General features: G+C 34.0%; 3 protein-coding genes and 1 pseudogene across 4 annotated transcripts; 1 reads left to right on the top strand and 3 right to left on the bottom strand.

Annotated features, from left to right (window-relative positions):
• Window positions 1-1,247: 1,247 nt before the first annotated feature.
• Window positions 1,248-4,475, bottom strand: LOC133669124 (uncharacterized). 2 transcript variants are annotated; one of them, XM_062089149.1, is made up of 6 exons: window positions 4,294-4,475; window positions 4,141-4,180; window positions 3,840-3,923; window positions 2,992-3,178; window positions 1,762-2,029; window positions 1,248-1,585 (listed from the first exon to the last, which is right to left on the bottom strand). In XM_062089149.1, the coding sequence occupies exons 1-6, from the start codon at window positions 4,357-4,359 to the stop codon at window positions 1,379-1,381; spliced, it is 852 nt and encodes a 283-aa protein (XP_061945133.1). In that variant the 5' UTR covers window positions 4,360-4,475; the 3' UTR covers window positions 1,248-1,378. The 2 variants fall into 2 exon arrangements, with proteins under 2 accessions (XP_061945133.1, XP_061945134.1); XM_062089150.1 differs by having other exon boundaries at window positions 3,840-3,920; window positions 4,294-4,474.
• A 3,713-nt stretch (window positions 4,476-8,188) lies between these two features.
• On the bottom strand, window positions 8,189-10,876 carry LOC133669301 (peroxisomal adenine nucleotide carrier 1-like). Its single transcript, XM_062089387.1, has 5 exons — window positions 10,487-10,876; window positions 9,374-9,605; window positions 9,035-9,181; window positions 8,759-8,910; window positions 8,189-8,680 (listed from the first exon to the last, which is right to left on the bottom strand). The coding sequence occupies exons 1-5, from the start codon at window positions 10,627-10,629 to the stop codon at window positions 8,401-8,403; spliced, it is 954 nt and encodes a 317-aa protein (XP_061945371.1). The 5' UTR covers window positions 10,630-10,876; the 3' UTR covers window positions 8,189-8,400.
• A 3,305-nt stretch (window positions 10,877-14,181) lies between these two features.
• On the top strand, window positions 14,182-21,641 carry LOC133669835 (mitochondrial Rho GTPase 1). The gene is made up of 15 exons (XM_062090162.1): window positions 14,182-14,346; window positions 14,648-14,862; window positions 15,624-15,756; window positions 16,099-16,248; window positions 16,690-16,866; window positions 17,237-17,503; window positions 17,951-18,019; window positions 18,207-18,262; window positions 18,507-18,588; window positions 18,962-19,173; window positions 19,289-19,358; window positions 19,481-19,593; window positions 19,959-20,109; window positions 20,531-20,717; window positions 21,293-21,641. The coding sequence occupies exons 2-15, from the start codon at window positions 14,648-14,650 to the stop codon at window positions 21,364-21,366; spliced, it is 1,956 nt and encodes a 651-aa protein (XP_061946146.1). The 5' UTR covers window positions 14,182-14,346; the 3' UTR covers window positions 21,367-21,641.
• Window positions 21,571-23,530, bottom strand: LOC133669836 (cyclin-P3-1-like; annotated as a pseudogene).
• Window positions 23,531-24,721: the final 1,191 nt, after the last annotated feature.

Below are 24,721 nucleotides of genomic sequence, written 5' to 3'. Positions count from 1 at the left end.
CCTGCCTTAATATATATATATATATATATATATATATATATATATATATATTGGACAAGTTGAAGCCAATAAAATGGAAGTCACCGAAGCACATCCACAGCCCCATAATGATATCAATCATATTCTTCTTATGGAAGTTGACTAACATCTAATTTTTAATTAGTGGTAATTAACTAATTGCATACCAATTAAATTTTTTAGTGGTAATTAACTAATTTGTTTAATCACCTTATGAACCGAGTCAGGAATGGATTTGAACCTAATTTACTAATATGTTAGGAGAATGCATGGCCATGTCGGTGCAAGGAATGATTGTGCTAATTGACCAACAACAAACTTCAGGCTTGGATCTGCATCACCTCATCAATTACTCGAGTTTGACCACATAAAAAAAAAATTTCATCCTGATTCAATAAGAGGGAAAAAAAAAAGAAGCGGCAGCTCCATATTGACGAGTTTAACCTATCAAGTTCCTCGAGTTTGACAAGATAAACATTCATCATAATTCAAAAAAGAAGAAGAAGAAGAAGAAAGAAACAGCTCATACCAGGCTCCATATTGACGAGTCATCTAACCGTGGAACTGGGTTTAATAATGGTATAGAAGAACATAGTCGTGAGAACTGGGGAACATTCCCACCAAGTCAGATATTATGGAATGATTATGTTGATTGGGTAGAGACCAATACATAAGAATTCCAACCATCTCCAACCTGGGGGCCCGTGGGGAGATGTCAAGCTCAATTGTTTTGACTTGGGGACACCACGCAAAACATGACTTGAAATGATTCACAATTAGTATACTTCCTTTCTAATCGACAGCTAAATTTGCAGCCATTTTCCACTGATCACTAGTTTCCAGTCGGTTTCCACTCACCTAAACCAGGTTCAATCCCAGCTAGTTTTCACACATGGATACTAAATTCAGTCCCCACTCCCTTGGTCCAACAAAAACACATATCATCCATGCCAAAATTGGAGAAGCTAATCATGAAAACACGTTTTTGTAGACTAGCCTTTAGTGCCAGTGATTTATTAGTTCTCACTTAGATGCAATTACTAATTCATGTATGAAAATACATGCACACATAAAGATTATGGATTTAACGGATTGCATTTCTCATTCAGGGGCTAAGGCTAGGTCTAAACCACTGTCAATGTCCTTGAACAGAACTGTAGCAAGCAAAAACAAGACACAATGTCACATTGATGATTTGGATTATATTGCCACGAATGAACGAATGCAAGTGGGTCCTAATGGTTGAATAACATTTCTGCAAAATATTGTAGCAAGAATAGGATGATTAAATGACCAAAAATACTCTTTTTTTGTGATCTACAACCTGTCCATACCTCTCTTTGTGGAACAATATTATTTATTATACAGTGACAGTGAACAGATAAAGCTTCAATACAACGGACAGTGCCAACTGCAATAGAAAGATGCCTGCTACGATAAAAAACCACCTTTCACCTGCAGACATGATATGGGCTCGGAGATTAAGCGCCACAAAGGTTGCTGACATGAACCCTGCCACACCTGCAATCACCCATCTGAAAATCTCCACGGGTATGACTGAGAGGCACTGCAACCAGAAACATAAGAATTTAAGTTGGCATTCTTAAGATTTTCTCTTGTTAACCACGAAGTTACAGGATGATATCAGATCTGTGCTTCATTCTAAAATCAGGGTTTTTCCAAACATGTATAAGCTGAAGGAATAACAATAAGTCATGGTGAAAAGGAAGAAAGGGACATTACCAATGCAGGAATAAAGACAAATAGGGAGTAGCCATAAAGACAGAATAGCTGGACAAGGCCTGATGGTGCTGAGAAGTACTTGAGGATTACATACAATACAAGAGGAACCAGAAGGACATAGCCATAAAACACTCCAGCAGACCAAGTCACCAGATTTATGTCATAGTTCCATTCTTTCTTCTGCAGCTTGTGTGCTATATATGTCACAAAAGTGCCAATGGAGGCTGCTACAAAGATCAGGGTAGTGCATATCCAAAATGGTCCATACCTACAGAGATATTAGCTTAAAATGACAAACGTTTCCAACATGCGGAGAAGATGGAAGAAGGGCAAATGAGTTTAGTATGTCCATCAAATACAAGGGATTTGCAAAACTGATGACTTATTGCAGAAACCAATAAGCGATCAGACTGCAAAAGGCTGATAAAGCAGAAAAATTCTGGTCTTTTGTCAGCGTGAGCAGTTCCTTGAATTTTTCATCTTTTGGTTATTTAAGAAGCAAAAGCAAGAAATTTAATGTTAAATCCCCAAAAGTTAAATCAATCCCAGGGATATGAGATTGAACTATCTATATCTACAGGATAGGTAATCAGCTAGATATGATAATAGTCACATTTCACAACATCATCTAGACAATCCACAAGACAGGTCAGGTCTTGGGAACCTTAATAAAAAAGTCATCTGAAGGACTTCTGACTTACGATGGGGGAGAGCTCAAATATAACAATTTGACGGCAAAAATTCAAGATTATCACTAGATTCTATAGCTTATCATCACCAAACAATGCCAAAAAGCTTAAAACTACATTTTATTTCCCTAGAAACATTTGGAGAGGTGTTTCTTTATAAACATTAACAGTACGTTAACATTACAGCATCAACTTTTAGCTATCATCATGTGTAGAAAACCATAAAAAATTATACAAAGTGTTGCCCATGAATATATTAGACTACAGATGGTTCACCCTCTTAGCACATGTTCAACTATTAAACTAAGAATATAAAAGACGATCATGTCAGTTATCAGAATATTTTCCTTCTTTGTAATAGCATCTGCATGCTTTCTTTCTTTTTACGTAGTTACACTTTCCTAGTCAAGTATTAATTAACATACAATTGAGACAATTACAACAAAAAGTTCCTCACAAATTCAATGTTGGGAAACAATTTGACATTTTAATCAATTCAGACCATATATCAAAAGTGTCGATTTAGGCAAAGACAACTCACAAATCTGGGTTGCTGACTGTTTTTTCAGTAAAAGTTCCTCTAAATGGGAAAAGTGAATATTTGATCCTTTCCAAAACATCAGTCGTGTCAACATCAAAGTACGGCTTATATGCAGCAACTGTAAATGTCCGAAACCAACCACCTTGCTGGGATTCCTCAGAACCAGAAACAGGTTTTGAAAATGTATCTGAACCAAGAGAAATTTAGCCATTTAACATATCAAATGCTACACCATTAAAACTTGCTTCAAAACAGTGAATATTATATGACATTTTAAACAGTCTTAACAACTTGTAACAACACTATTTCCAAGATTTCACCAGACCAAACCAGAAAAAAAATACCACAAAAATGAAAATTAACATGAGTCGCCATTAACCCTGGCCACCACTTAGTTCCTCAGGGATTGGTCACAGTAGCAAATCCAGTTTGCCAAGCCGTTTCCAAGAAACCTTTTCTAACTACAACTTTAATCAAGTTGCAGTCAGTCAAATTGACAGAAAATTTGCTTCGTTAAGACTATTGATCCTTTACTTCACATACCATGCTTCTTCAACTACCATTCATGCTATCTTATCCTCAAACTTAAGAACGAGACCTATGCCTTCTTTCAACACACATGCGCAAAGCACACAACCTGGTTAAAACTTGTCAGCTGATAAACTGGAAACCTTTGACAACTTATAGCCTAAGCCTGACTCCATTTTTTGGTGTTCAACACGATATTGCATTGCATTGACTCCATTGAACACTTCAAGCCTAACTGAACTAGCACATTTCCTAAACCACTCAATATATACGCTCATTTTGCTAATTATAGCGGAGAATTAAGTAATATAATAGCATACCATCAGCATCACGAGGCGGACGGGTTCCACCAGATATCTTCCCCTGCGATTCTGATGGAGGAAATGTCTGCAGATTCGAATCTGCTACAAATAATACATTAAAAATCAATATTTTTATATCGCAGATACAATAATTAAAAAAATTAAAAGAATAATCAAACTGATAATCTCATAAAGAAAAATAAGCAGCTGCAGCAATCTCAATAACATGAGAATTGAGAATTGTCTTCTCGATTACAGAATTTTCTCAGCTAGCAAACAGTAAAGGAAATGAAAATCAAAGAGAAAAACTTGTGGTTACCGGTGAATTGAACTGTGACGTGGCCTGGATCTGGAACAGACTAGAAAATCGAATCGAAACAAATGGTTAACAGCTGAGAAATAGATCTGAATACGAAAAGCACGCATAGATATACGTATGAAGAAACGTATAGAGAGAGAGAGAGAGACTTACAGGAACAGATCCAGAGACTTTTTGATTATCAATGTGTGTGTATTTTCCTACTCCTCCTGACATCATCTTTCCTTCCTTCCGGTTTTCTCTTCTGTTCTCTTCTCTTTCTCTGTTACCAAACAGATCTCTGTCTCTGATGCTCCCGCGTTGTTTTGTTTTTTATTGATGTTTATATATATATATATATATATATATATATATATATATATATATATATATATATACAGGCAAAGCAAGCGATAAATCTTTATCAGTTAGGTTAATAGCAACAAAAGCAAAGGAATTGTGCTTTTTACCAAAATGGAATTTTATTTTTGGATAATCATAGTAAATAACATAGTAATTAAACTTTATCTGGTTTGATGGTTTGCCTTGGTAATTTACAAATTACTTGAAAGCTGGATTTTATTTCAATTCTATTTAGATTAATTTGAATAACCTTACGAGAGTTGACTTGACTTGCATTCTAATTGATTTATTAAATTCAAGTAACATTCAATCATGTTAATTCTAAGAATTAAAAAAAATAAAATGATACTATTTTTTTAAAAAATAATTTAATAAATTACTGTAACCATAATCTTAAATCAGATTAAATTTCAATGGTAATTAAAATTCACTTTTAATTCACTTTTATTATTTGTTATTGTAATAATTATTATTTTTTAAAATATTTTATTCTTAGATATATATTAAAATAAAATTTATTTATTTATTAAAATTTATTTTTAATATCATGAAAATTCTTAAATACTATATTATTAATCAAGTTTGGAAATACTTTTTTGGACGCCAACAGTAGTGTTAGGCATTATGATTGGAAAGTGTTTTTAAAATTTTTTATTTTAAATTAATATATTTTTGATATTTTTAAATTATTTTAATGTATTAATATTAAAAATAATTTTTAAAAGATAAAAAATATTATTTTAATATATTTTAAAATAAAAAATATTTTAAAAAACAGGATAGTAAATGGCTTAATATCTTGCTGAGGTAGGCTACTATCATATAGCCATAGGCTAATTTGTGCTTCTATCAAACAACAGATACTGTGAGATTATTTGACATGAATGCTATTTAATTCCTATTTTTCATCATTGCTCGCAGGCTGGTTGCATCCCGAATCAGCCAAAGCTTGGGTTCTTGCTCTCCATTTCTCCACTGGCGATAGATCACGAACAGGAACACAGGAAACAGAAAAACAACATCGTTACTATAAAGGGAGGTTTAATCGACAAACCGGAGGAGCTGAGTAAGTTGAGCAGCTTGAGCAAAGTTTTTATCTTCACGAGCTTTCAAAATGCTACGCATTAGGTTCGCCTTGATTGGATTGCAATCAATCTGCTTGGATATGATCATATTCTCCTCTTTGAGTTTCTGGCATTCGGGTTTTATCTCTTCAATCTCTTGTCTTGTTTCTTTTATACGTTTTTGTCCCACGCTGATCTCCTCCGTAACAGCTCTCAGCTCTCCCACTAATCTTTCCCTCCTCCCTGGCGGCTTGATATTTTTCTCTCTTTTCTGTAGGGCAGGCCGCCGCCGCCGCCCATGCATGTAAAATATGTTAATTAATTATAACGTAAAAAAAATATTATTATCATCATAATTAATTCATGTGGTTGGTAACATGAGATATCGGGACAAGCACTCAAGAACAAGGTTATCAATTCTGTTTTGATAGGTGTTTTATTTTTTTAATTGGAATGGAATGTTTCAGTTTTGGAGTGTTTCAGTGTGTCGTTTCAGGGTTGTACTGTTCATATATATATATATATATATATATATATATTCAACAAACATAATTTAAATTCAAGATAAATTAATTATAAACTATGCAATACAAACACAATGCCAAACAAATATAATTTCAAATTTTAAAATATTTCTAAATAGTCAAGATTAAATAGATATTTAACTTAAAGTAATTCAACTTAAATAAAATATCAAAATATTATGAAAGTAAAATATTTTAACAAAAATATTTAAATATAAAGTTAGGTCAATGTTATGAAGTGGCTAATGGAATCTAAAGCATCTCTTGTTTTGCTCAAATTCCTATAAAGTATAAACATGAAAAAAAAAAACATGAATATAAACCATATATATTAGTGATAAATCTAATTTTAAAAAATTAATATCATTGTTAATGAAAATAGTAATAATAATTTTTAATATTATTATTAATATCATTGCTATTGAAAATAGAATGAAAAATAACTTTTTTATAATTGGGTGGTTTAATTAATGAAATTGAGCAAGGTTCAATTTGATTCATTGGCTTTTTAAGAGCCGAACGGAACATGTGGAATGAAACTAGAACGTTTCGGGCGGAATTTAGCCGAAAAATCCGGAACAGATCGAGATTTAAAATGAGATGAAATTTATTCTGTTTTGTTTCGTTTTTTAAATTGGTATGGAATGTTTTGATTATTTCGAGCAGAACGGAATGAAATTGACAACTTTGTTCAAGAACACAAAAAAAGACTACAATTAAAAAAAAAAAAAAAAAAGAATTGGAGACTTGTGGGTACCAACTGTCTCCTGCGTTTTGTCCTGGAAACATTTCGGCTCGAGGCTAGAGACTTTAGCTATAAAATCCGGTCCGGCATAATGAGTAACTTGGGATCCAACCGATCTAGGCTGAAACAAGATCGAAAATGCAAAAACTGGGGTTGACGTGGTGATTGTAACTTATTAATTATTTTGTTAATAAAAAAATAATGTTGTTTTTATTTTATAAAAATAAAACAAAATTAGAGTTGACCTGAGATAATTCATGACCCAAGTTTTGAATTGGGTTGGTTATCGAACTGAATTTAAAAATTATAATTAAAATTATCTTTTTTTCTTTAAAATAGTTACTTTTAGTTTAGAGAAAATATCTAATTTAATAAAATCTGAATAGATATTTATATTTATATTTAGTTCAAAATCCTTGGAAGGATTAAAATTTTTTTACAAGAAGATAAAAAAAGATAATTTTTTATTGTATTTTATGAGTTTTATTTGAAGGGCTTCACAATGTCATATTATTTTGAGATTTTAACCTAACAATACACATGATCAGACTATTATGAGATTTTACCCTAACAAATCATGTAGCCTTCAAAGATTTCTTGTCAAAATTTTATCTCGATGAAATTTAAATTAAATTTTCTCATCCTTGTTACTAAAATTCCATAGTTCATACCTTTTTATCAAAAACAAAAAAAAATCATATCTTTTTTTCGTTTCCTGAAATTCTTTTAGAAAAAGAACTAAAAAAAACCAAAAACTGCCTTCTGCCATCAATCTATTGTCTTAATCGAGCAATATAAATACTGGGATTCATTTACATTTAAAAGGAAACGTAGTTGAGGCATCCAATGGCTACATTTACATTGATGTGTGAAATTGCCAAGTTAATCAGATCTCATCAGATCGGATCAATTTCTAATTTAATTTTTTATCATTTTTAAAAAATAATGTGAACTAAGTTTTAATTATTTATCGGTCAATTTTAAAGAGCATCTTTGTATTAACTTGATGCATTAAGGAGAGGTTGTTAGGTAAATTTAGTTTTACTACATCATCCATAGAACACAAGACACTTCGATAAAATATGATTGTCTTCACTTGATGATGTCAAGCATTTAACATATTTTATCAGAGTAATGGGAAAATGTAACCAGCCCAGAATCAGAAGAAGTCCTTCGTGAGTGACTCAACATCAGCTTCATATAAGCATTTCACAAAATCTGCAAGAACTATGGTTTCTTGATGTAAAGTAAACTAAAACTGTATTTAGAATGGGGGAAGGGACATTCCCATTAAAATCCACTTACTGCAATTTCTTTTCAAAAGCATTTCACAATTGCAGATCATTTATTTGAAGTTTCGAAAAAAAGAGGAATTACGGGGAGAATTTAAATTGCATTACAAACAATACAAATCATAAATTACATAGATTAATAAGTATCTTTGGAGAGAAAAAATCCGGGATTAAACTCATCTCAATTTAAGCTTCTTATCTGATAAATTGAATCCTTCAGTTTTCTTGAAATTAAATAAGCAGTAACACTATCTACAAAGATTTTGAAGCATATTACCATCGAGGAATCACCATCAGGCACCTTTTAGTTTACCCCTTGTGAGAAATAGATACCTTCTAGTTGCGAGTATAAGAACCCAAGTGGTTGCGGCTATTTTCTCCTTGATCATCAAAAGGAATGCTGAGCTCAGTACAGTCTTCAAAATCTGGGCATGCAATCCTTTGAAAAAGCCCAAAATTCCCTCTTTTTTCCATATAGCATGTATGACCGCAGACAATGTCTTTCTAGACTTTCGCTGAGCTCTCTTAGCTTCATCGTCATCTGAGTCGGCAGCTTGAATCACCACCTTACACCTGTATCAATTGTATAAATATCAGATCACTCTATATCTCAAGTATTTAAAACTAAAGTTTAAGGTAATAGCTGCGCACCTGATTGCAGGATATGTCAGAATGGTGGCTATGCTCTTTGAGAGCGCACCCAGAACAAAAGCTGTGAAGGCAGAAAGGGTTACCGCAGTCTTTTCTGTGTTGTTCTGGTTTGTCTTTAATAGTCTTAGTTTGAGCTGATCGAATACCGTGTACTGCAATATATGTAACTCTTGTCTCAGTATAGTCGATTCTCTTAAGCAAAATGCAGGTAGCCTCCAAATGAGATTGTGAAGCAATTTGTATCATAGTATAAAACTACAAGGCCAGGTCAAGTACCTGAATTGCGGGGTTTGAGGTCAGCAAAAGAGAGATGCCAAGGCCATCAAACGCATCACTGTAACTGCCCTCTGTCAATGTTTCCCAAAGTCCTTTCGACTTGCCAAAGGCACTTGTCTGCATTCTCGAGGAGGCTGTATCCAGGGGCTACATAATGGTAAGCCAAACATTTTGATATTAAGTTTAACATTAATATTGATGGAAGAAAACAGAGAAGAAACACTAACAATGACACCCAAGAGCAAATCAGAACACATGAGGAATTTCATGAAAAGACTGTCATCACAACAATTAGTTGAGCATTATGCCAAACTTGCAAAATGGTACCTAGTTACTCACCTGAGTGATAACGGCAGTGCAAGCCCCAGCAGCAGCAGCAATAAACAAGTTAACTTTCGTTCCAATCTTTTTGGAACCACTCTTCTCCAGATATAGTCTTTTAAAGTAGCTATACCCATAGAAGTAGATAAACTGTGAAATGAAAGACTGCAGATTTTTCGTCCCTAGACCCTGGTATAGTGAAAGAACTTGTCGAGTGGATATTGCTTCCCATAAAACATCAGTAAGGTTCCTACATAAGCCACAAAAGCAACACCAAATAAACAATAAACCTTACAATAGCAGCCACTAGCTTAACATTCTCAAAGATGTTACTTAGTCTAGTAATATGTGCTCGAGGCTGAAGAACTAACAAACGGTCCATAAGGTAAATGGCCATGCAACAGAAAAGGCAAAACAGAAAATTTAAAGCTTATAAACTCAACATACCATTCGCCAATGCTACAATTCAATCTAAAAGGTGAAACACAAAATTTAAAGGAATTTCAATACAGATGCTCAATGCTACATGCTACTCAATGAGATTGACCAGGACATGTTTCAACACTTCATCCACTCATTATAAAATACATCAAGGAGGAACCTTCGAAGATATCACTAGTTATGATATTAAACTAAATTGATATGAAGATTGCTAAAAACATAGAAAAAAAAACCTGAAACGGTGAAACCAATCTAAGACGAGATGAAAATATTTAATTGGTTAACAAGAACATCCATCGTGATCAGGAAAGCAGAAGATTTTATATAAATAGCCTAATAGAGTAATACTGACAAGGTAGATGATAGAACAGCAAAAAATGTTAATTCCACTGACCAGGTAGCTACAGTAGAGTTAGGCATAAACTCATCTACTACATTTAACAATGGCAGATACCTCTCATTCAAAACAAATGCTCTATGAAGCTAAAAGCGACCAACTTTATACCCCAGAACTGCCTAACTAGTAACTACACATATCAGTAATTACCATCCATAAAGATTGAAACTTTCAGCTACTAATACAACAATTAAAAATGAAACCAACCCTGTTGACTAATCACAAGATCACACAAAACCCAGATTAAAAAAAACCCAAAAAACAAGAAAATTAAGAGCTGGGTATACTAAAACCTGTATTTTTGCTGTCCATGATCACGAGCCTCAGCTTGATACTTAGTCTTACACGTATCAAGAGGGTACAAAATTGTTGTGCTTAGTAATGAACCAATAGCGCCTGATGTTGCCTCTGACAAAGATTCAAGATCAACACCCATCTCTCTCTCTCTCTCTCTCTCTCTCTCTCTCTCTCTCTCCCTCCCTCCCTCTCTATATGTATCAAAATTCTTTAAAAAGATTAAGATTCTATGATTATGGGATCTCCAGAGTGATTTATATTGTGTTTATAACGAGACAAGAATTTGGTAGGTGGCTGGCTGGCTAGTTGAATTACAAATATGAAGAGATCAAAATGAAAGAAACTGATTTTTGGATTTTCTTCGGAATTGCAAGAACGTGGCGTTTGTTGGAGTTACGGGTTAGAGTGTTTTTGTTAAACTTTATTTTAATCCCTATAAATCCACCAATAAAGCAATTATGCCCCTATAATCTTACATATCTCTGTATACACCACTACACTTTAGTGATTGATATTGTGATGTAAATTACTTTTTAAAAGTGTTTTTTTATTTAAAATTATATTAAAATATTTTTTTATATTATCACATTAAAATTATTAAAAAACACTAAAAAAATTAATTTAATATTTTTTCAAGTGAAATATACTTTTAAAAAATATAAAAAAAAAACATAAGGTATCACACTCTGAAACACTCACGAATTTAATATTAGATAAGTTGGCTATTCAGCGAGTAGGGGCACTATGGAAAGGATTTTGAACTAAGGATATGAAAATGAAGTTTTTTACGATTGTTTTCATATCGTGGATACTTAAGAGCGTGTTTGGCAGTGTGGTTGCGGGTGCTTTTCAAATAACTTTTCGTGCCAAAATGCATGCCAACGATGTTTTTTCATTTTTTAAAAATTATTTTTGACATCAGCACATCAAAACGATTCAAAACGTACAAACCATATTAAATTTTAACAAAAAAAAAACAAAAAATTTTCAAATTTTTTGAGAACGCGGCCGCAGCCGCGTTCCCAAACGGTGCCTTAATGTTCTAGACGGTCTTCGCGGGAGGTTGGACGGTGGGGATCTAACGGATCAAAATTAGAGAACTTCGTTGACCGAGTCAACAGAGTACTCAGGTGATTGTAAGTGGAAAAGAGGGAGCCTAAAAATAAAACAACAAATCTTTCAATTAAGTCCTTACTTAGAGAAAGGTTAAAAACAAAGCAACAAATTCAGGACCTATTTTCTAAAATTAACAATTTACTCATGAAAGTTTAACTCGGCTGGTATTTATAATTTTATATTCCATTTTTTAATAAATCTTAAGTAGAAGACTTCACCTTTTTTTTTAAATAATAATAAGATAATACACATTTTATTTTATACAGAGATTTGTTTTTTGTAAGAAAATGAAATTTAGTATTTCATACTCTACATCCATACAATAATTAGTATGTGTTTAATATTTGATGCATGATATTTTTTAAAAATATTTTTAATTTTGTTTTAATTTTTTATATTACTACATCAAAACCAATATTAATAAACACTAAAAGTAATTAATTTAATATTTTATCGAGTTAAATACACCTTTAAAACAACTTAAACACACAAAAAAAAAAACAAAAACAGTGCATTAATCTCTTCTCTTGTTCGTATGAATTTCTATGAATTATTATGATGAATTTGTATTTATTTCATACTCCTCCTCGACTGCAATTCTCCTTCAACTGTAGACTTCGAGGTCTCAACCTGCAGCGGGAACTAATCAGAAGGGCACTTGTGAGCTGTTGTCGTTGGAAACAGGTTACATATATGAGGCGGTGGAGTGATCTAATGGTGAGGCGGTGTTGTGTCCCAATAATTCCTTGTGAGATGTTCTATGGCGTATTGTCAGTGTTTCTTGGCATGGTCGACAACACCAGTAATTCTGAAAGCAAAATACCCTGAAAGCACTTTAAGGAAAATCCCTTTTCTGGGGGTTTGGCATCATTGAATCAAGCTTGAAATAAACGAGGAAGTGCCTTGGATTTTGACTGTCCTCGAGTAGAATATTGTTCCTTTTGTTCATATCCACATCATTCTCAAATATGTGTCGTTCTTTTCTGGTGATTTCGAGCTGTTCAGGCCCCAGCACTGGAGCATAACTGTGGTTGCTGCTGTGGTGGCTTATGGCCACTGCTTCCCAGCTTTTTGTTTCTGCTTTGTCATGAGTGAAGAAGGCTCCCCTACTTGGTACTGCTGTATGAAAAGGCCAGGGGAACAATTCATCAACGACCTAAATCATGAGCATGGAGGCAACTTGAAGGTAAAGTTATGGTTCACTGTAGAAGGAAGCCCTGGGTTTAATTCAAGTGCATGGTTACCATCACTGTCCTTTGAATCATTGAAGCTTCCTAAAAACCATGTCCACGCATTGTCATTATTCGGCTTGTCAATGCATCAATCTAAGGTTCTATTTATTTATTTTTGTATTTTAAAAATATTTTTGAAAAAAATTAATTCTTTTATTTTAAAATAATATTTATTGATGTTTTTAGATGATTTTATTATATTAATATCAAAAATAATTATTTTAAAAAAAATCACAACTACACTCATCCTCATCCAAAGTGGTTGATTTCACATCAAAAACCAACTTTAGGCCAAACCCTTCGGCTTATTGCTATAATTGCCGTCCATCCTCCTCCTTGTTGCTACATGGCTTGTATGGATTCGAGTCTCTTTATAGAACAAAAGTTGTTCGGGGAAAAATATAACCCAATAAGCATTGACAAGAGGCATAGCTTTAATTTCAATTCCTCATCTTTTTTGAGTTCCAGGATAGTTGTAATGCTTGATTTAGAGTTTTTACCTGGGTTAAAACTCGATTTATAAAAACTTAATTCTAATTTTTTTAAAATTAAAATAATGTTATATTAAAAAAATGTTAATTAGGATAATTGAATTTTTTTCTTTTTTCAATTTAGACCGGTTGAGGTTCAGATTGACTAGGTTTGGGTTGATTCATCCATGCAAATCCAAATCTTACAATTATGAGTTGTAGAACTTTAAATTCCTATTTGAGAGTGTGACCCAAACATAAGTTTATTAAGATTTGATTTTATGGGTTTTTTTATATTTTTAGATTATTTTAGTTTATTAATATTAAAAATAAATTTTAAAAAATAAAATAAAAAAATATATTATTTTAATACATTAAAAAAAACGGTTAAAAATAAAAACAACCATACCCCGTCAGTTATATAAAATAACCCAGGTTTCAATTGCTTCCCGCAAGGGAAAAGAGAAAAAGGAAATGATTACCAAAAAAAGAAAAAATAAATGAAGGTAACAGTTGAAAAATGATTTATTAAGGGATAAAGTAGACTCATCCTTTTCACAGTTCATTATATTTAAGAAACTAAATTAAATGTACTGAATTGTTGTTTTCTAAGGAATGGAAAAAAATAAAAAAATATTTTTATTTAAATATATATTAAACTTTCTTTATCATGTTTTCTTTTCTTTTCTTAGTGTTTATTTTTATCTACTGAATCTTCTTTTTTATCTTTTATATATATTGAATAAATATTAATTGTAATTTTTTTATCGACTCATAAAAAAATATAAAAATATTTCGGGTTTATTTTATTTTAAAATAATTAATAAACCCCAAAAAATAATTTTTGTTTTTAAAAAAACAAAACCCACGTTATTCCTTCCTTTTCACTCTCTCGTGAACCTTCGCTTACGCTTCCCATTCTTCTTCTCCAAGCCCCCGCCCGCGCCACCTTCACCACCACCACAAACCCCTAAAATCTAGGGTTTCTGGTGCCCCCTACCCTCTCTTTCTAACTTTTTCATCAAACAAAACCTCAAGGTATTTCCTCATCCTCTCTATTTATGATCTTGCATTCTTCACCACCCCTAATCTCACATATTTACACTTTTGCCACTCCACCAACAACCCATCCAGAAACCTCCATAGAGAAAACTAAAATTTTCACTTTTGCCTCTGTATAACAGTTTTCCTTTCATAGAATTCTCGTTTTTTTATTTCCTTGTTTATCCCTTCGAATCCAGTTTTCTTACACCGTTTTGCCATTCTCGTGGATATTTTGATTATTTAGGGTTTTGGATATTCGATTCTTGATTGTAGTGGCTGTTTTTTTGTCGTTTAGATGGCGAGAGCAGCTGCCGCAGCCAATCCAGGAGTTAAAAGTGGTGTGAGAATCGTGGTGGCCGGAGACAGAAGCACCGGCAAGTCTAGTTTGATAGTCACTGCTATCTCCGATACTTTCCCGTCCAGTATCCCGCCGGTTCTTCCACCTACTCGGATGCCCGATGATTTTTACCCTGACCGCGTTCCAATCACCATCATTGATACCTCATCTAAGTAATTCACACACACACTCCTCCCTATATGTATATTTTTATGTGTAGAAATATGGTTTTATGTGCTTATGGTAAGCTTAATTAGCTAAAATAGCCAAGTATCTGTGTCTTTTTTTTTTTCTGATATCAGGGCTTGTTTATTTGAGTTGCTATAGTGTATTTGGTTTTGGGAGTACGGAAAGAATGGAAGTTTTTGGAATGCTGTTATAGCTGGTGGGAAACTGTGGAGATGTTTAAAGCTTGTTGTGAACTCTGTTTGGTACTAGGGCTGTTTTTTTTTTTTATTTAATTTCCGGGTGAAGTGATGGTAATATAATTAGTGGGTATTCTCAGTTTTTGAAAGCTGGTATGACTAGAAAGCGGAAGCCAACTTTTGAAGTGTAAAAAGGAAAAAGAGTCAAGTTTTGTAATGGTAAATTGTGTCCCTGCTTAAATTTCTGTTTGGTTATTGATAATTATCTGCGCAAAAGAGGGAACTGACATTTGAGTTTTGTATATTTTGTTGGCCAAGTTAGGAAGAACCATGTGTTCATTGGGGTTGGATATGTCTGTGTGAATGAACCAAGGAGATCTTTTTTGGACGGATTGACAAATGTTGGACATGAAGTTCCACATTCAAGTTTTGTTTCTTTTAAATTTTTTTGATTGCTTGCAGTCCATTTTTCTTGGTTGGGAAGAGGAGGTGCAATGCCATTTTCATTCATTATTCAAAGTAACATTCTGAATTAAATAATGATTGTGCATTTGTACTGTGTGTTTCAGAGTGGAGGATGCTGGTAAAGTTGCTGAAGAATTGAAGCGAGCTGATGCAGTTGTTCTTACATATGCATGTGATAGGCCGGAAACTCTTGACCGATTGAGTACCTTTTGGCTTCCCGAGCTTCGTCAATTAGAGGTTTAAATTCTTTGTTCTCATCCCTCTGTGTTTGTGTGGGTGTGTCTTTATACAGATTACCTGACTTCCACTATGTTGATTGGCACATATCTGTAAAAGATCTGTTCTTAATCTGTGAAGAGATCGTCACCATAAAAAATGGCAATAGACATGTTTTCAGCCAAATCCTACTAAGTCATGTATTGCTGTGAGAAGAATTCTTTGTAATGAGTTTTTGTTGGCAATGTAAAGTCATTTGGAGCAACTGAAACCTTCCAGCTGTTTTTCCATGGAATATCTTTCATTGTAATTTGTTGGTGGAGAGAAATATGTGTTTCTGATGGCAATGTGAATGATGAGCAGGTTAAGGTACCAGTTATAGTGGTGGGTTGTAAGTTGGATTTAAGAGATGAGAACCAGCAGGTGAGCTTGGAGCAAGTAATGTCACCAATAATGCAACAATTCCGAGAGATTGAAACTTGTATTGAGTGCTCAGCATTCAAACATATTCAGGTATGTTGGTTGTCGATTTGCTTTTATAGATGCTTTTGCATGTATCATTTGGAGTTATCTAATCTGGTCACTGCAACGCGATATTGTTGTATGAATCTATCAGTAATTCAATTTTGCCATTGCAGTGTAACATTGTTTTAACAGTATGTGCAGTTTGCACTTTGAAGGCATTTTTTGTCCCCTGTAATCATAGTATGCCTTACTTCATAATGATTCCTCAATGGAGAGTTCCTATGCTGTTTTGAGTTGTATTTCCCATTATAACAGTAACATTTATTTTCTTAGTGTATTATTTTCAAACCAAAAAAATAACTAAGATCTGATTTATGTTAATCTTCGAACTAGTTAGATGGATTCCTCTGGTCTGAAATTTTTGGTTGGTAATCTTGGGGTTCTGGAATTGACAATCCAATTTCTGATTTTGGTTTCCTTTTTCTGCAGATTCCTGAGGTTTTCTACTATGCTCAAAAGGCAGTACTTCACCCAACTGGTCCATTATTTGATCAGGAATCACAAACTTTGAAGCCCAGGTGTGTTAGAGCCTTGAAGCGAATATTCATTCTTTGCGATCTTGATAGAGATGGTGCCCTTAGTGATGCAGAATTAAATGAATTTCAGGTATTTTTATGTTCCTATCCTCATTTTCGTATTTTTATTTTATTATTTTTGGGGGCAAGGAAATGGATTTTGATCTTTTTTTTTTACCTCTATATTAGTCCATTGCTTGGACATTTATTTCTAGCAGCCCAAACTTGACTTTGTAATATCCGAAAACAGTCTTCGGATGTTTGTTATGTTGTCAATGATGTAATGGCTAATTGGCATATCCTTCTTGTGCTTGGTGAGGAGAAAAGCTCAAGTCCAAAGCTTGAGTCTAGTAGTGGGATGGGTTGGACACAGATACGATTTTTAATGTTCAAATATTGTAAGTTGCAGTATCTTGGGCTTAGGGTTTTTGAAGGAGCTAATAGTGTTTAATTTTTATCAGGTCAAGTGTTTCAATGCTCCTCTACAACCTTCCGAGATAGTCGGTGTTAAGAAGGTCGTGGAAGAAAAGTTGCCTGGTGGGGGAGTCAATGATAGGGGAGTCAATGAACGTGGCCTTACACTGACAGGATTCCTCTTTCTCCATGCATTATTCATAGAAAAAGGGCGTCTTGAGACAACTTGGACTGTGCTAAGGAAATTTGGGTACAACAATGATATCAAACTTACTGATGAACTAATTCCCTCATTCAAACGTGCTCCTGATCAGGTAATACTGGCTGACCATTCATGCATTATAGTTGATCTTATTAGGTGGTAAAAGTTTGACGAGTTCCATGAGTTGAAACTAGCCGATAGGTTTCTAGTCTAGCATCTACTCTTTCTTTTGGCCTGGTTTTTTGGACATTTAATTAACTCTGCACTTGATGCATCAAAATAACATACATAGTAGCGTGCTGTAGTTTACCATATTCAAATCTATGATGCATGCTGTAGTTTTTTTTTTCTAGGACATTGATCATCCCTGGGCGCAAGACATTAGCTAATATAATATACTTGGTTTTGTTAACTGGCCAGGGGTGGAAGAAGGTATTTTCTAAGCTTAGTTCCTTACAAGGAGTTTTATGAAAAAGGATTTATTTGATGGTCATTTTATGGTCTGTTTGCAGTATCCATTGTTTATCAATTCGCTTATCTTTTATTGTCATTTGTGCAGAGTGCAGAACTCACAAGCGAAGCTGTTGAGTACTTGAGGAATATCTATGAGTTGTTTGACAGTGATGGTGTATGTTTCAGTCTGTGCTTTTATCATTAGTGAGGTCTTGAAAGTGTAATTAAACAAGAAAGTGTAATTAACTAAGCTTCTGTTCTGTTTTAAGCAATTATATTGGTCACCACGACTAGTTGTAGTCTTTCAACTTGCTAAGCAATTCTGAATTCTCTAATTCTTACTGTATGAAATGTACTGCCAGGATAACAATTTGCGACCTGCAGAACTAGAGGATATTTTCTCTACTGCACCAGAAAGGTACTGTAGTTTTTTAGTAAAATTTCATTACATTGTTTCCCTTAATAATTTGCAACATGCTTTTTCATCTACTGTCATTTTTCTCTTCATTTGGCTTAAAGAATGGACTAGCATGGTATATCTATAACTAATTAACTCAAGCCCCAACCCTAGTGTCTGCATCCTTCCGCAAATGAGTTTTTAACTTTTTTCTGTCAATTTGTAACTATTTGTGTTGCACTGACACTTGGCTTCTCAACTTCAGCCCGTGGGATGAACCTCCATATAAAGATGCTGCTGAGAAAACTGCATTGAGTGGGCTATCAGTTAATGCTTTTTTGTCAGAGGTATCCCTCCCCCTCCCTCCCCCTCTTTGTGTGTGAGAGAGAGCGAGTGAGGCTGGCTTTCCTCTTTTCCTTCTGTACAATTCTTTTTCGGGCGTCTCATGCCTGTGAGATATGATATAAGGTCTAAAGAGTTAAAGAGTGTGTAAGATATGTGACAGACGTATCAGATGGAATTTGCTAATCAATCTAACAGACATTGTTTTTTTTTACAAAAATAGTTCGAGTTGAATGTTTGGAATTGTGACATATCAGATGGAATTTGCTAATCAATCTAACAGACATTGTTTTTTTTTACAAAAATAGTTCCAGTTGAATGTTTGGAATACTAATTTCTTGATAAGTGTGTATGCTTACTAACAAATATATATTCCAGTGGGCCCTTATGACTCTTCTAGATCCATCTAGAGCTGTGGAGAATCTGATCTACATTGGATACTCTGGTGATCCTACTGCTGCCGTTCGCTTGACAAGGAGAAGACGGTTAGATCGCAAGAAGCAGCAGTCAGACAGAAATGTTTTCCATTGCTTTGTCTTTGGACCAAAAAAATCTGGAAAGTCTGCATTAGTGAATTCTTTTATTGGAAGGTTCAACTCAACCCATCTCTTAGAAACTCATATAAATTATATTTATTTTTGTCTGTATTCTTCCTGGTAATTGTTTTTTTTTTAATTATTATAAGCTTGTTAATTTTATATTCAGACCGTTTTATGATAATTATGCTCCAACCACTGAGGAAAGCTACGCGGTTCATGTTGTTGATCTACCTGGTGTAAGTGCTATTGCAGTTGTCAGAATATGTTTTTGGTTCTTACTTTGGATTATTTACATTGTCTAATCACACTGCAGCTCATTTTTTGTTCCTATTGAATCAGTTGCTCTCTTTGTTCGCAGGGAATCAAGAAAACCCTTGTGTTGAGAGAGATTCCTGAGGATGGGGTTAAGAAACTATTATTGAACAAGGAGTCTTTGGCACCATGTGACATAGCAGTGTTTGTTTATGACAGGTAACAGAGCAGTGTCTGTTGAATTCAGTTCAGTCACCTCTTTTAAGTGAACATTTCTTAATTTTATGGTATGGGAATTCGATAGTTTCACGTGATTTTGTTTTTCCATATTTCTCACTAGCTTGCCATATATGGGTTATTGATTGCATATATTAAATTTTGTATATGTGAATGAAAAGCTTTTAAAAAAAAATCATAGGCTGATGATGCCTTCATGGCTGCCTAATAGGAGAAAATGTCTTCCAACATAGCTAGGAACCTTGACCAAAGGTTTTTAAAGGCTGAGAATGTAATGTGACCTTGTTGCTTTGGAATGTCATTAAGAATTAAATTCAATTCATTTAAGGTATCAAATGTTATTGCAGCTCTGATGAGTCCTCGTGGAAGAGAGCAACTGAATTGCTTGTGGAAGTTGCTGGTCATGGTGAGGATACTGGATATGAGGTGCCTTGCCTAATTGTTGCAGCTAAAGATGATCTGAACTCTTTTCCAATGGCAATACAGGAATCTACCAGGGTATTTACTAAGCTGATTCTTTTCCCATGGTGGTATATTTAAGTACAACAGATGACTTTTATCAATTTTCTATCATGAAATTTCTGTCTACGTTTTTGTTTCAAAACCTTTTGCTTTATTATAAATTTGCAGATTTCTCTAGTTTGGTTGACAATTTATGTCTAGCTAATAATGCTCTGTGGCTATTCAGGCCCTGTTCTTCACATTTAGATTATTAGTTGGGTGTTAGTGAGTATCAATTACAAGTTGCCTGTTTGCCTGCTGGGCAGTAATTCCCCCTTCATTATTCTCTCTCTTTTTCCAGGCACTAGACTCTTTGAAGATTTTTCTGCAGTCCTTTTTGGGATCTGAAAGTGATTGGATGGACTATTGATTCTGAAACTATAACAATGTCCTTAATTGTCAGTTTTTGAGTTTGCAGGTTAGTCAGGATATGGGAATAGAGGCTCCTATCCCCATCAGCTCAAAGATGGGCGACACCAATAATGTGTTTCGTAGGATTGTAACTGCAGCCGAGCACCCACATTTGAGCATTCCTGAAACTGAAGCAGGGAGAAGTCGCAAGCAATACAATCGACTCGTCAACCGCTCTCTTATGTTTGTTTCAGGTATGTTGGTCTTTGGAACTCCTAGAATTGCTTGCACTTGAAAAATGTAAGGTTGCTCGGTTTTAAATGTCTCCCTGGGTATTGTGCATTTTCAGTTACTTTCTCATAGTAATCATGTTTTGCATGTAAACTCTTTTAACTTTATGCTCTTACTCTGGCTTGGATGTTATAGAAAATGAGCTTATTCTGTTCTTGGAGCTCTGTAGCCATTCTTCTTTATCGTAGGATGTTCAGCAATTATGTTTGGTGTCAATGCTAAAAGTCTATGGGATGACACACTTATTTCCAACTTGTTTTATTTACTGAGACTGACTTAAAGGATTTTGATGTAACTGCCAGGAGTTAATTGAACACAGAATGGCCACATTAGCAGACATTCAAAATATTTTTTTTAACGACTCCAAATCATATAAATATCAGTGTCTTTTGGTACTTGTTTTAGATTATGGCTTCATATTTCATCTTACTGCTGGGCTTTGCTGGATAAAAATCAATTTATTGCTCTTAAATGAATCCTTTAACTTGTCTGTCTTGTTAATCATCTACCATATAATAATTTTGTTTCACCATTCCAGTTGGAGCTACGGTGGCCATTGTTGGGCTAGCAGCGTACCGAGTCTATGCTGCAAGAAGGAACTCATCTGGTTGAAGAACGAAGATTCACCCATTAATGAGATGCAAGTCACACATGGTCTCGTCCAGTATGTCATTTTGGTTGTATCACTCGCCCATAGAGAATTATTTCATAGACCTATTTGTTCTCTTGATTTGCCTTCCAACTCTTTCGCCAACCAATAGGGTTTTTATCGGTCCCCATGGAAGAGTTTTAATTATTAAAAAAAAGCAACAGATATACCATGAAAAACTCAGTTATTGTGCAGGGCTTGTACAATAATAAAAATTTTGCTACAGATTTTTATGATATGACTACTGTCATTATATTTTCTGGCTTCGACACCAGGTGCTAAATGATGGTGAGATTTTTTTTGCTATTTGCAGATCAGGAAACCTTCACATTCCATGTATAGTTATGTACTCAGTTCCATGCTAAATTGTTCTTGCTTAGCAGAAGAAAAGAGTGCTTTAATCATGGTTTTGTTGCTGTAACCTGCAATTCTGGGAGCATGAATCCTCTCATCTTTGTCTTGCTGGCCTTCTTCGAGGCCACAAGCTTGGATCGGCCTGGCCATTCTGGTACTTCCCACTTTCATTTTCCAGTTTCAAGCAGCAGTTCATGAATACTTCAGCTGTAACATGGAGCCTAAAATCCAAATTGAACAAGAATTTCATCTCCATTCTATTCATTTCTGCAGTGCTTACACCTCCAATCCTGGCATAATAGGCATTGTCATAACACCTGCAAGATTGAGTGGATTATAGATCAAATTTCAATGGTGTTTCAAGATAAGCTTGCATGAACAATCTGCCGAAACTATACCACTGGTACGATTAGTAAGAAAAGAACGAGTCTGAACACATTCCAGATTTTTTTCAAAAACGTTCTACGGATAGATGTTCTGACCATGACAGAGTGTTATTTTTTTATTTATGGATCAAATGGAGAAAATTAAGCTCAAGAAGAAAACCGGTCATGTCAACACGGTTTTCTAACATAATCGGTCATATTTAATAATAATAATAATAATTGATCATATTTAATAATAATAATAATAATAATAATAATAATAATAATAATAATAATAATTGACCATGATCGATCAAGATTATGATCTGATGACATTTCAAGCTAACCAATCACGAAAGATACTTATGGAGGACTGGCTAAAGACATGAACCCAAATGACAAGCAATGATTTTGAGCTACAGTGAATATTAAAACACAATTGGTTTAATCATGCAAGTACTCACTCATCATCCAAGAACTTTGCAGCTACCATGATGCCTGTGATCAGAAGACGGTGTGCATTCAGGGAGGTAAGAAAGGCATCCGTTTGCTGAAGGAACTTGTTGATGTATATATAGGCAACAACAAAGCAAGAAGCGCTGCACCTCGAGTACTTGAATACGCGTTCGATGTACTGTCTAATGCTCAAGGTGGGAGATCTTGAGCCATGGAAGATGGTAATAGCATCCTTTCTTCTTGACGTAGTTAACAGCTTTTCGTTCTTTTGAAGGGATTTCTCGAGAACAGATGCAATAAGCACCAGCACCCGTGGAGTTCCCGAAACTCCTCTACTGGATTCATCTAACAGACCCAAAGCCATGAAAGTTTCTGATTCAGCAGCCATACCTTTGAGCACCAGACTTGAATCAAAGCTGCAAATATGTGTACTTGCATTAGTGAAAATAGTGAAGGCAAAACCATGGAACTAATACTGCTGTTTGATTCCTACAAATAACTGAAAATCATACTGTAAGGATTAGGGTTCGACCATATCTGAGCTAGCTTCTCTGTCTGAAAACTATTCTGATAAGAACATTGCCATAGCCAAAACCAGGGATAAAGATGAAGTGCATCTTTTTCCAAGCTATTCTTTTCTTTCAGATAAAGTTTACATGGAACATACTGATGTGACCTTAGAAATTAAAGACTCTATTCCAAGTGGGCCACCTGGGACAATTATTCAAGCCTTTACATTGCAGCACTAGAGAAGTCTCTCAAAGACAAGCAGCAGAAAAGGAATACTGATCCGCTATCATGCACTAATTAAGGTGCATACATGTGCTGCCCACAAGTAGAAAAAACACAGAACGTCGATGTAGATTCCAGGTATAGTAGGAGTACCAGGATAAAGTTTCAGGCACAGCCCATGTCAAGCATGGATAACTTTTTGTAAAACAGGTCTTCACTTGCTGCTTGTTGAAGGAGATGATTCAGACAGATAGGAATTCTTAGTTTATATATATATATATATATATATAGAGGGTTTTTTTTTTTTTGACATATCACAAGTGCCCTCAACTAATTTCGATATTGGGAGTTAATTTGTTTTTTACTTAGCTATGAATCATAGTTTTCAAATTCAATTTAGGATTCAATTTAAAAGAAAGATTGAAATTATTGAGTCACCACGTTAATATAAATCTTTTTTTTTTATCAATACAACTTTGTTTAGTATTTTTTTAATTCTTTAATATTAACACAATCAAATTTAGATTGAATTTAACTAGATTAATGAGTTCATGAATCAATCTACGGAGTAAGTAAATCAAATCTTGTTATGTCAATGTATTTTTCAATTCAAATTAAGACTCTATTCCGATTTAGAATTTGATTTAAAAAAAGAATTTGAGTTAATGAGCCACCATGTTGATATATAATTTTTTTTTTATCAATACAACTTTGTTTAGTTTTTTTTTTAATTTTTTTGATAATAACCCGATCTTGTTTAGATGGTGTTTGATTAGATCAATTCATCAAGTAATTTAATTCAAATCTTGTTCGTCAATATATTTTTTAATTCAAATTAAGATTCTATTCGGATTAAACTTTAGATTATGAGTTTTTCAGATTAAATTATTAGTCAAATTGAATTTAATAACTGTGATTAACACCTTTTAAAATCAATATTATATAAATTTAAGTGATTAATTACCGCATCTTTGTATGAAACTGTAATTAATACCCTTCAAAATCAGTATTACGTAGGTTTAAGTGATTAATTAACTGTAATGAACTAGAGACTTCAATCTTCATATATGATACGAGGAATTTTCCAAGCAATGCCATAATGTTTTGACTTGAGGATAGAGAGCATAGTTATCCAACCCGTTTTGTCCAAAGCCATGAAAACATTAAATTTGCTTCTCGCCCCTCTTCCAATCTTGTGTTAACATAAGCTTCTGAAAAACCAACTTGGGGTTCTAATTAATCAAATGGTGACTAAAGAAATTAAGAAGAAGAAATTAAGAGATGTATTTATAATCAAAGATTAGCCTTCAACATAATTAGAGCGTGTTTGACAGTGTGGTTGCGTATGCTTTTCAAATAACTTTTCGTGTCAAAATACATGCCAATGATGTTTTTTTATTTTTTTAAAATT

This window comes from Populus nigra, chromosome 12 (assembly GCF_951802175.1).
Source record: "Populus nigra chromosome 12, ddPopNigr1.1, whole genome shotgun sequence".
Classification (NCBI taxonomy): domain Eukaryota; kingdom Viridiplantae; phylum Streptophyta; class Magnoliopsida; order Malpighiales; family Salicaceae; genus Populus; species Populus nigra.
This window is presented reverse-complemented; position numbering and strand designations above follow the sequence as displayed.

What these genes read in the sequence shown, in the direction of transcription:
- LOC133669835 (XM_062090162.1), top strand. Translation starts at nt 14,648, where the DNA reads ATGGCGAGAGCAGCTGCCGCAGCCAATCCAGGAGTTAAAAGTGGTGTG. An exon ending in ATGTTGTTGATCTACCTGGT is followed by an intron (nt 19,359 to 19,480) that starts GTAAGTGCTATT and finishes CTTTGTTCGCAG; the next exon opens with GGAATCAAGAAAACCCTTGT. An exon ending in CAATACAGGAATCTACCAGG is followed by an intron (nt 20,110 to 20,530) that starts GTATTTACTAAG and finishes TTGAGTTTGCAG; the next exon opens with GTTAGTCAGGATATGGGAAT.
- LOC133669124 (XM_062089149.1), bottom strand. Translation starts at nt 4,359, where the DNA reads ATGATGTCAGGAGGAGTAGGAAAATACACACACATTGATAATCAAAAA. An exon ending in AAGTCTCTGGATCTGTTCCT is followed by an intron (nt 4,181 to 4,293) that starts GTAAGTCTCTCT and finishes TCGATTTTCTAG; the next exon opens with TCTGTTCCAGATCCAGGCCA. An exon ending in ACAGTCAGCAACCCAGATTT is followed by an intron (nt 2,030 to 2,991) that starts GTGAGTTGTCTT and finishes ATATCTCTGTAG; the next exon opens with GTATGGACCATTTTGGATAT.
- LOC133669301 (XM_062089387.1), bottom strand. Translation starts at nt 10,629, where the DNA reads ATGGGTGTTGATCTTGAATCTTTGTCAGAGGCAACATCAGGCGCTATT. An exon ending in CATGGACAGCAAAAATACAG is followed by an intron (nt 9,606 to 10,486) that starts GTTTTAGTATAC and finishes TGGCTTATGTAG; the next exon opens with GAACCTTACTGATGTTTTAT. An exon ending in CCTCAAACCCCGCAATTCAG is followed by an intron (nt 8,911 to 9,034) that starts GTACTTGACCTG and finishes CATATATTGCAG; the next exon opens with TACACGGTATTCGATCAGCT.